Raw genomic sequence first — 11,471 nt, 5'->3', positions numbered from 1 at the left:
TTACTTTTTGTGCCTGGCAGCAAATATCATCGCTGAACCACTATCGCGTTTTCAGTCTTTCTGTGCAAAACAATGTCATTCCTCATGTTTGGAAATCTGCTTTTGTACTCCCCCAGTTGAAAGGCAGTGATCCTATGGAGTTAAACTACAGACTCATTTTCAAACTCTGTATCCTAGCTAAGGTTTTTCAAAGGCTGGTGAATGATCAGATCAAGAGGCTCTTGACTTTAAACAGTATCTTATCTCATCATCAGTCTGGTTTTAGAAAGCAACACAGTGCAGTAACTTCTTAAATTAAATTTTTAAATGATGTTGTGGAAGCCTTGGACACCAAGGATTATTGTGCAGCACTCTTCATTGATTTGTCTAAGGCATTTGATACTGTTTACCATGATATTTAATGTCAGAGGCTGTCAGATATAGGCCTATCAAACCAAGCTGTTGGCTGGTCCTCAAATTATCTCACCAATCGTAAGCAATGTGTAGTCTCTCTTCGAGCTTTCTTGATGTTACAAAAAGTGTGCTACAAGGTTCTGTCTTATGGCTCACTCTCTTTACTATTTATGTCAACAATGTGGGTCAAAACATAAATACATTTATTCATCTTTATGCTGATTACACTATCATATACTGTTGTGTGAACACTGTTGCCCTTGTATTTGAACATCTTCAGTCAGCATTTGACATCATTCAGTCACGTGTTTGTGTGTAACTCAGTTTTATATTGTATTGCTATGTTTGTCTAGTACAGGTCCCTTAATGTTGTTTGTCAGTAACTCAGTGTTGTTTTGTTGTGCTTTTTGAGGACAGGTCTCTCTTGAGAATGAGACCCCGTGTCTCACTGAGATTACTTGTGTAAATAAAAGTTAAATAAATAAAACAATGTAGGAACAGAGGTTACATAACCTCAGTAATAAGCCACATCTGTGCACATGAGTATCCAACAAAAGTTTACTCCAGTACTTGAACAAATACAAATAAAAATTCTTGAAATAGCCTAGCACTACACTCGTAATTGTATCAACTGCACATTTGTCACAATGTTAAAAATATACTAACATATTGTTTGTGCAATGTTACCACACTGATGATGTGTTGTTTACATGTTAAAAATCATAGAATTTTGAACTGATTCACTTTCCATACACATGGCCTGCATCCTTTCTTGTTGTCCTCATATCAAGGCATTCCATGCATGTCATGGTGTGTTAGTCATTGGCACATTTCAGCAGTACTACACATGCACTAGCACAGTAAAATGATTAGCAAACCATTTGATACACAATTTGCAATGCATATAGTATAATATTTTGAAAAATAATACATCTTTAAGAATCAAAGTTTTTAAAATGTAAATAAGACAACAAAAAACACAGAAAAACTGCTTACATTGATTGATATGAGTTGGTATCATTAATAACAGAATACCAAATTAAATTGAAAATGGCATTTACATGTGCATTTTAAAATCATGAGATGTTTGTACATAGCTTTTTTAGATAATCACATGATTTATTACATGATCTTTTTCATTCATATGTTGACAAACCTTCAAATGACTCATTCAATTCCTTTGACTTTCAGTTCATCTCGAACTCGGTTGAGGTAATGGGGATCTGGATATCCATAGCTGCAAACACAGTGACAGAAATTCAGTAACATACACAAAAAATGAGCCTGTGAAACTAATGATTATGTTCCGGTCACATAAATATTTTTCTCTTGTAATAATGCATGCCATTTCGTTGCACATGGAAGAAAATATTTTGTGATATAATATGAAATATGTCAAAAACAATCACACAGTCAACCGTGGAGAGCATTTGGTGTGTGGCATAACATTTTACGTCTGTCATTCCATTACACTTGCCAATACAGTCGTAAACATACAAATGATTACATTACAGACTCAAATTTGTGGAGGTACATTCCAAGGTAAACCAATAAATAAGCAATAAATACAATGCAACAATACAAGATAAGTGTCCTTACTGAGTTGGTCCTCCATGTGTTGAGGTTTTGTGGTGGATATCATTCCATGTGACCATGTTGTTCCTGCCACTGGTGGTGGACCGACCAATAGTGAAGATGAGTCTCTGATCAAAGGCTCGCCTCAGCAGTTCCAGGATCATCCTGCCTTCTGAGGAATCTGGAATGTAAGCTCTTCTGGATACACCTTCATATGGCTGACCAGGGTTTGGATGCTCCTCCTGCAGATGGGAAAGACTTTCTCTATTTAATGGAATCTGTCAAGCTAAGAAGTATTAAGGGTTTTCAGGAGAGTGGGTTTTCACAGTTCTTAGGCATTAGTGTGCCTTTTTAAAATGTTTTGTCTTAACTACTAAAATAATATCATAACATAAAGAATACATGTACAGACATTTGCATGCACACACTATTCCATTTCCATTTTAAGGGGGCAGTGAAGAAGTGGACTGTCACAGTGTTTCTCTGCTCATTTGTTCACAACTTTGTTTTAAGGTTTACGTTACTACTTGTCTGTGTCACATTAAAAAACAAGGCATGGCAAACCTACAGCAGCCTATGTCTTACCTTCCAGACAGCAAGTGCTCAATGACCTAAAATTGCCTTCAGCTAACAGAAAATAAATGATTTTTTTGAGCCTCAAAAGTCTACATTGATAAAGAGACTTTATTGTCATTGTGCAGAAGTACACCGAAATTTGTTTGCAAGAACACGACAATTACCAGGAGTGCAAATAGGAATAAAAATAGATAAATATACTATACTAAAAAAAATTGCATTTTTTTTTTTTTAAAAAAAGGGGGTACTATATACAAAGTAAAGTGATCAAGTGTTGCCTCTACAAATCTGTCCTGTTCCTGTCAACAAAACTCAGGAAATCAGCAAGAGGACTGGGTGTGTTTATGGATCATGAGCTCTCTTTTGACAAACAAATCACAAGTATTGTCCAATTGTGTCTCCTATTGAGATATATGATCAGGTCCTTCCTTGCTTGCACTAACCATGAGAAGATCATAAATGCATTCATATAATCATGTCTTGACTATTGTTATTCATCATAACTCCCAACTGCCAGTAGATTAAAATTTAGCATCCGACAGACAAGAAATCAAAAAGACAAGAAGAGTTTAAAAAGGAAACACAAGAAAATTTAGCCCTCCATGTTGTTTGTGTACTCTTACCTTTTGAATGCCACTTGGAATGTGATAATCAATGATTATTGTTCCATATTTCTCATATCCCAGCAAAGATGAAGAGTTTTGGGTGACGGTCATTTTGCCTCCATCAGGCTGTGTTCCTATCAGAATGCCGTATACCTCTCCACAGGTTGGACATACAGGCTTGTAGTAGAAAGCTCTTTTCAGACAGTCTTTGCAGAATGAGTGCTTGCATCGCAATGTCTTCTTGTCTTTTGCTAGTACTGATTCCATACAGATTGGACATGTTTCCTCTTCAGGATCTTCGCTGCATGTAGGTGAAAGACCCAAGGTTCTGCTGCTTGGAGTGTCTGCAAGAACTTTGTTGACTGGGCTCTTGGTTGAACTCTGTATATTTTGTGAGAGAAACTCATTCATTTTAGCTATCTCTGCAAAAGGTCCCATGGCGGTTCCTTCATAGTTTCCATTGCTGGGTTTAAAAAGAAGGTGTGGAAATTTTCTCTGAAGGCCCATACATTCATGTGGACTCAAATGGACAGGTGTGACCTGCAGGTCAGAAGCAGTTCTCTGGTAGAATGTGATGAATCGCTGCATGACAAAGTCATCATGAAGCCTGTCAGAAGGGTAGAATGAGTCGCACCGTGGTCTGAAAGTCACCCGTACTAAGCTATTGGACTGACTGTGTACTGCTCTGAGGTCAGGCTGAGTCTTAATGAGAAACTTGGTACCTTGGATTTTGTTAAGTTTGTCTGCACATTTTTGGTCAATATAGTCCATAACAACCCCAGACACATCCAGATACTTGGCATGAGTTGAAACATGGCTATCTTGCTGAAAGGTCTGTCGATGTGTGGCAGAAGAGGGCTGATGCCTTGCTGACGGCAGAGCGACTACAAGGTTCTCCAGGTGCTCAAAAGTCCCCTTTACTATGTAGCAGCAGCCTTTCTTCTCATGTTTGTAAGACTGAAGAATCTCCTTTAATCTCCCAGGGTCTTCATAATTAACTTCATCAATGATGATAGAGATGTTCTTGATAAACTGCAGTAGGACATTACAGCTGAAGTTATTTATTACACCCATGGTTCCATCTAAATGTAGCATGCTATATAGATCTATTCAAAAATATGAATGAACGGTTTCTGTGTTGGTGATACAGTACATTACAATAAGACTGAGATGGTTGCTCTAGAACTCAAGTGATAAAAAATGTCTAACTCTGCATCAAATCTTTGTTTCATGGAATTTGTTTGCAGCAGACAAATGCAAACATATTAATCACTATCCAAGAGCTGAAATTTGATAAAGTTTTAAAAAGTCATAGAGTAAAATGAGGAGATGAGTAATAAATATGTAAAAAACTGTAAGAGTTTTGGGGTCTTATTTATTTTTAAACCAGTGAAATAAGTCAAATGATGTCAGGTTTCGGTGTTTGAAATCATCTATCACAGGTCCAGGTTGCTTTTGAATGCACAATTTTTCAGTTTTGAAAGAAACAAGCCCCTTATTTCACTAATTGCACATCCTCGATTAACTTTCCAGTTATTAACAAAATGAGACATGAGTGTCAGTTAAGTATGAGTTGTGGCACAGCTGTGTCACTTGTCCACTGCTTTATTATATCCTACCACTGTTTTTTTTCTGATCTCTGTCATACAGTATATATTTTTACTTAGAATTCAAGTTACATTGAAAAAAGTAACGAGAATATACAGATGTTGTATATATTTTTACTTATAATTCAAGTTACAACACTGGAGAAAGTAATGAGAAGCAACATTTCACAGTGCTGTAATGTATTTGTGACAAATTATTATTTTGAAGTTGAATTTAGATCACCATTAGACACTGGACTGTTTAACTGTGGCTGCTCTTCCTGGAGTCCTTGCTTTTAAATTTCATATGTTTTCCAGATATATACTGTATAGCCATGGATTTGCCCCATGGTGCTGATACATAATGTGTCCTTTATTATTTGTAGTGCTAATAATAAAGTTAAAAAATAATAATTAAATGATACAGAAATCATGTATTTGTGCTTTTATTCAGTTTGACTATCCACTTTGCGCAAGACAACAAAGTTATAAAAGTTATATATTTTATATTTATGCATATTAAATTTAATTTCGTCTATATATACAAATGTTATAAACAAGTACTGATATCTTTAAACGAGAGGTTGAGAAAATCACCATTCAAATTCTTCTAATTATTACTATTGTTGTATTTATAGTGCAGTAGTCCAAAATTATGTGAAAATGCGTGTACATAGTTTTAGTGAAATAAATAACCTATGCCTCATTGCCTCTAGAAACACAGGAAACACACTGCAACTCACTGACAGTAAAATAATGCATCTCTCTGATGCACTTTGCCCATGACAAAAGAAACATACAGAAACAAAAGGAAGCCTGGCATATTGTATCCTCCCAGCATAAACAGACACACACAGACACACACAGACACACACAGGATGCTCGCTTCATCACTTCACTTCGTTCACCCCCCCCCCCCCCATCATTGAAGACCTCCTTCATCTACAAGTATTATTCTTATTAGTAGAACTAGTGAAAATATTATTAACAAACAAAACATTAATTGAGCGCTTGTAAATATGAGCTATGACGGCATATGAAGTAGCCTATACAAGATTACAGTGTGGGTTGTTGTCATTCATTTTAACACACGATGAATAACAGACGTTTATGAGGTTAGGTAACAACAGTTAAGTTCATTATTCTCCTGGAAACGCTGGAATTGACGCATTCTGGACAATTTCGCGCACGTCTCTCTTCGAAAACCAAATACTTTCATGAACTCGGAGAGATCGAGCCGCTGCGTTTTCCTATCTGCTGTCCGACAACAATGACTAACTACCACACTACGACTGGATGTATCTATTTCTACTTTAATATTACGCCCGTTTTTAGTCAAATCAAGGCATTTATTCATAAATACATTTTACCTACCTCCATAGTGCAGAACTCTTCTAGTTCATTTCCTCAACAACACTTGAGCGGAGCCTCGTCTGCTCGGTGGTTTCACTTTCAGTGTTCACACGTCGGTCATGACCGACCCCTGTCGGTGACATTGGAAACAACATGAAGTCACCAGTTACAGACGCACTGTGGAGAAAAGACCTTTAATCATTAAATGAATAACAAGGAGCCATTACTTTTAGTTATTACTTTTTGATGAAATAATATCTGACAGACAGTGAACTCAAATGCACAACTCAGCATTCAAAGTCAGGTGATCACACAGGCAGGAAACAACAACAGGAACAACTGGAGATATTGGAAATGAGGGAAGAGATGAGTATTTTCTGAAAAAAAATCAGGGAATAATCACCGAGACCCAGAAACAAGAAAAACATTATCTTAATAAAAATGTATTTCTATGCTTCACTACACAGTGTTCTGTGTGCTAATTACTTGAGACTCAAAGGACCACAATGTAAATTAACAGTTAATATTTTAAAACTACATTTTGACAGTCCCATGATAATACCCAGGCTTTAAGATGAAGAATGGAGATGGGGATCCTGAGCAATTGCCTGCTTTGCTTGGTTAGGTAATCCACCCTGCTTTTCACACCAGTAGAGATAGCTAGCTAGATGGATAGATATACTGATACACAGAGATAGATAGACAAATAGATATACTGATACACAGAGATAGATAGATAGATAGATAGATAGATAGATAGATAGATAGATAGATAGATAGATAGATAGATAGATAGATAGATAGATAGATAGATAGATAGATAGATAGATAGATAGATAGATAGATAGATAGAATTCAAGGTATGAAGTAGCTCACACATATTATGTCAAGATAGAAGAACAATGTACAAAAGAGCATGCAGTTGATATGCAAATTGTGCTGGTTGAAGAAACAGCATAAGGTGCCTGAAATGAGGGTATTTACAGAAGTGTGCAAAAATGGTTCATATTTACAAAAATGTGAAAATTGGTGCTGTTTACAATGAAAATAGAGTATCATAAGAGTACAGAATGCAATAAGTAGTGTATTTTGAAGTATGAAAGGTGCCATACAAAAATAGAAACCAGTAATAATGACTATACAGGATGGGTGTGGTGCATGGGTTCTGGTGGGCCCAGTGTTATTGGTTTATTGCACAGTTGAAATGAGTCATTGGGTTGTAGCAGCCAGCAGATCAGGTTATGAACCACTGATCTTGACCGAGGCGTTATGGTGCCTGATGGCTGTGGCGACAAAGAATCTCCTGTACCGTTAAGTCCTGCAGTGCACTGAGATGAGCTCACTGTAGCTGCTCCTCTGTCCAGCCAGGAGGCTGTGAAGCTGGTAGATGGTGTTGTTAAGGATGGTCTGATCTGTGCTGTCTAAGTGTCTCTCAGCCACAGTCCTCAGTGAGTCCAAACTCCTGCCGAACACAAAATCAGTCTTCTTCGCCAGTCTGTTCTGTCACCTGGTGTTCCTCTCAGTCATGCTGCTGCCTCAACAGACCACACCATAGAAAAGAAGGCTGGCCACCACTGACAGGTAGCACATACTAAGCTTATTTCAAGGAAAACAAGCCAAACCAAACTTTGGTGGAAGCTAGTGTACTTCTTGTGAATATGTAATTCTTGGGCTAGCTGGCTGGCTGTCACAGTAGTGTCGTAGAAATATTAATAGTGATTCTACAAAACACAAGTTTACTGGAGCACCAGCAGCTTTGTAAATAATTAGTAGACCTCCAAAACCACAGTTTTCAACCTCTTCCTCTGCAGTTCTTGATGGAGCCATATTGCATTTTCTTCTTCAGGTTGTGCTGAACAGCTGTTCTGCTGATTCCAAGCTGTTAACAGCATCCTTTCACCACATGTTCTTCTTTGTAAAGCACCAAGATGGTTGTCTTCTTGACATCTCAAAACTCTCTTCTTTAAGGCATCGTTGAATCATAATTTAGTTTGGATTAATTGTTGGGTTTAAAAAAACAACATATGCAAAATGTTCGCAGTTTCAGTACATCCTATTTTTATGTATTGAACTGCTATAAGTTGTTTTAATGTCGATGAAGATTATGTAATTATTTAACTCTGAAAACTCTGTTGAAGTTCTGTTGATAGATTAGATAGACTAAACCTTTATTGATCTCACAGCGGGAATTTTTTTCGGTGTCACGGCAGCAAATACAAAAAACTACAAGAAAAGAAAACGAGCAGCACAGTGCACAGATAGCTACAATAGTCACTTTCTCCTTCTAGAAGAAATATAAATGTTTACAGAAAATTTTCTGTGAAATTGCACAGTGTTCTTCTATACATTTTTATTGCACAGTTCGTGGGTGAGCTGAACTACTGGGAACAGGCTTGACTGTACAGTCTGACTGCAGCAGGAGGGAAGGACCTGCGGTGTCTCTCTAGACATCGCAGGTGAAGCAGTCTGTCCCTGAAGGAGCTGCCCAGTGATGTTACTGTTGTGTAGATTTTCTGTAAATACAACCACATGTAGTCTAAGAATTATTTCCAAGGCTGTATATGCTTATCTCAAAAGTCGAACCTTTATGACGCCGTACAGACGCATAGCTGTAGAGAGGAGAGTCATGCATATTCATACATATACATTAACTGCGAAATTACGCTGAAGTGTCCGAGCAGCGCCTGAAAGCAGCATCCGTAGCCATGCTAAGTGTGTCCAGCAGAGGTCAGTGGAGCTCCACGCTGCTGTCACGCCGTCCGTGACGCTGCTGGCCGACATGTGACCGTCCTGACACACAGCAGCTGAGCTGCCAATCAAACACTTTAGTTTATTTAACAGCGCGTTTCTCTGTTTGGTCACATAACATGTTCCCATTAATTGGACTCTGGAGCTCAGTGAAGGCCGTCAGTGCTGTGGTCTCTGCGTCTCAGGCACCGTATGTATGGACAGAAGGCTGAATCCCAGATGACGATGAAAAACTTCCTTTGATTTGGATCGTTTGCTTCTATTGCTGTTTAAGTCTAACCTATTGAAGTTATGCAGTAGGGTGTATTGTGTGTACAATTTTCAACACTAGCTCTCTTGGCTAAATTGGCATAATGTTTGAACACAGTGCTTGAATTGTGGTGTGAAGTATGATTCTCGTCATTTAGCGCGTTACTAAAAAGCGCAAAATGAACAATCAGTGAGCCCAATAACTGTTGGGGTGTGCGTTTTCCTGTGTTTGTCTGCGAGGAAATAAGAAAGCTTACACTATCGTGTGTAACTGTGTGGTAGTCTCAATAATTATCCGTGCTTTATAGGAAAGGGTTTGTGCTACATATGAGCACATTTTTGTTGCAATTCTACAACGATTTTAAACATTAAAAATAAGAGACATGAGAATTGTTACCCCCAAAAATGTCAATAACCTGTCATAAATTAGAAATAGGCCTATTGTAAATCCATACTATAGAAATGGGTCATAGAAAATGTGTTAATTAACCAACAATATTAAAGTGTATTTTTAATTTTATACTGCGGGTAAAAATATGCAGTCGCATTCTGACCCGAAGTGAACATCCTGCCGTATGTAGCTGTCCATCCAGAGGAGAGAGAGCTCTGACTGCATCCCAGTGTCAGGAGGATCGGATTGACAAGGTTTAGACATCTGTCAAATTCAGCCAATAGAATATACATTAGTAATATTGAAAAACGGACTGTGAGCAGGGATTAAGTCCACTTTTTAATCTGATCACAGAAGTCAGATGGAAGCAAGCCGACGCCTCCAAAGCATCACGGACAGCAATCACCATCGCGATATTAGAGAAAGCCATTTTATTACAATTATTCTGAATCAAATTACATGAAATCAGTTGACCGTAGACCACTAAATATGTTTCAATGTACTCAAATCGATCATTCTCTGATGGAAAGCCAAGCTGCGTCTTGCTGCTGTCTGATTTGGTCGTTTTACTGTTTCCAGGTCAGTAGAGGATTACAGCGCCTGTATGTGTTGAGGATATTCTCCTGCCTGTAGGTTCATGAACCTCTGTGAAAACACGGCCGTCTGCCTGGGAGCAAATCATCATCAATTATGAAGCTTCAACCCAGGAATGTTTTCCTCCTTAGTGGAAACTGTGGAAGCGGCAGCAGCAGAATGAGCAGCTCCACATCTGAGCTGCTGGAGGCTGCAAGTCGCAAATTTGGAAGCAAAGGTGTTACTGTTTAACACGTGTGCATGTTGTTAGGGTGGCACCTATTAATAAATAAATGAGGGTAAATGTAGACAGATTTTTTTCAGTGCTGATTGTCTTGAGACATGTATTTTAGCTTCTCCGCTTGTCAATACTGATAATGTACTACTAATAATATGTGGCTGTTGTAGTATTTATTTTCCCCACTTTGTCCCCAGAATGGCGAAAGACTTATTTACTATTTAGTCAGTATAATAGCTTCGCTGGTTGTTGACCCTTTCAATTTCTGGCTCTTGGTAAGTGGAATGTAATTCACACCGTTTGTACTCGATACATAATTGCATTCTCCAAATTCAATAATGATTTGCTCAATTTTTCTGCATAGAGAATTTTGTTTGTTTTGAAGGTTGTAGTTCTGCGTTATTCTGGAACGTTAAGGCCTAAATATGCTCTAAACTTTAAGTGCTTTGCTGCGATGAAGTCCGTTTCTTAACTCTAACAGAGCTTTTACAGATAAAAATGACCGACTCTTTCTGATTGTGATGCAGCTTCACTGAGCTCCACTGATATTAAAAGTGATGGCGCAAAACTACCTTGCACATTATTTGGCGTCTTATTAACCCTCGATGTGTGACGTGCCGTTTTTGCAGACTAACACTGTGTCAGCTAATTGGACAAAAGCCCGAACAGCACACTTGGAGATATGTGTTTTTTAGAGAACAGTGATAAGGAAGAATTGCGTGAGATTTTTAAAAAATGATTAATGGATACGACTAAGCCATGTCACAGAATTACAATCTCTGAGCTGCAGGGGACCCACACAGTTCCTTAAAGTGTGCGCGCGTTGAAATACGTCAGTGTTTTAATGCCATGATGTATTAATACATCGATGTTTCGAATATAACAAATAATAATGCAACTATTTCAAATTTCATTCCTTTATGTCCAACTCAAACATGTTGTGGTTCATGAGGAAATATAATTGTTTGCAATAATGTATATGGCATCCTTCTTTGTTGCCAATGCCCCTGCCCATCAGTTTGCATGATTTTGTCTGCAGCATCATAGACATGGAAACTGGCATTCTGCTGTTTGTTGCTGCAGACAGTCGCCATTATTGTGAAGTATCCGTCACTCAGTTACTCATTAACTCATATTCATGGAGCACTAATTGATGTTGTATGGGTGTTGTCAGTGTGGGCTAC

The 11,471-nt window shown here is 38.1% G+C and overlaps 1 protein-coding gene and 1 long non-coding RNA gene across 2 annotated transcripts; one reads left to right on the top strand and one right to left on the bottom strand.

Annotated features, from left to right (window-relative positions):
• Positions 1 to 937: 937 nt before the first annotated feature.
• Positions 938 to 6,191, bottom strand: si:dkey-3h3.3 (uncharacterized protein LOC100144568 homolog). The gene is made up of 4 exons (XM_023282374.3): positions 6,110 to 6,191; positions 3,168 to 4,181; positions 1,993 to 2,210; positions 938 to 1,630 (listed from the first exon to the last, which is right to left on the bottom strand). The coding sequence occupies exons 1-4, from the start codon at positions 6,113 to 6,115 to the stop codon at positions 1,561 to 1,563; spliced, it is 1,308 nt and encodes a 435-aa protein (XP_023138142.2). The 5' UTR covers positions 6,116 to 6,191; the 3' UTR covers positions 938 to 1,560.
• A 2,703-nt stretch (positions 6,192 to 8,894) lies between these two features.
• On the top strand, positions 8,895 to 10,858 carry LOC129349093 (uncharacterized). The gene is made up of 2 exons (XR_008601948.1): positions 8,895 to 9,026; positions 10,056 to 10,858. It is a non-coding gene; the product is annotated as an uncharacterized LOC129349093 (long non-coding RNA).
• The last annotated feature ends 613 nt before the right edge of the window (positions 10,859 to 11,471 follow it).

This window comes from Amphiprion ocellaris, chromosome 6 (genome assembly GCF_022539595.1).
Source record: "Amphiprion ocellaris isolate individual 3 ecotype Okinawa chromosome 6, ASM2253959v1, whole genome shotgun sequence".
NCBI classification, from domain to species: Eukaryota; Metazoa; Chordata; class Actinopteri; family Pomacentridae; genus Amphiprion; species Amphiprion ocellaris.
Note: the sequence above shows the minus strand (reverse complement) of the source record. Positions and strands in the feature narration are given on the sequence as shown.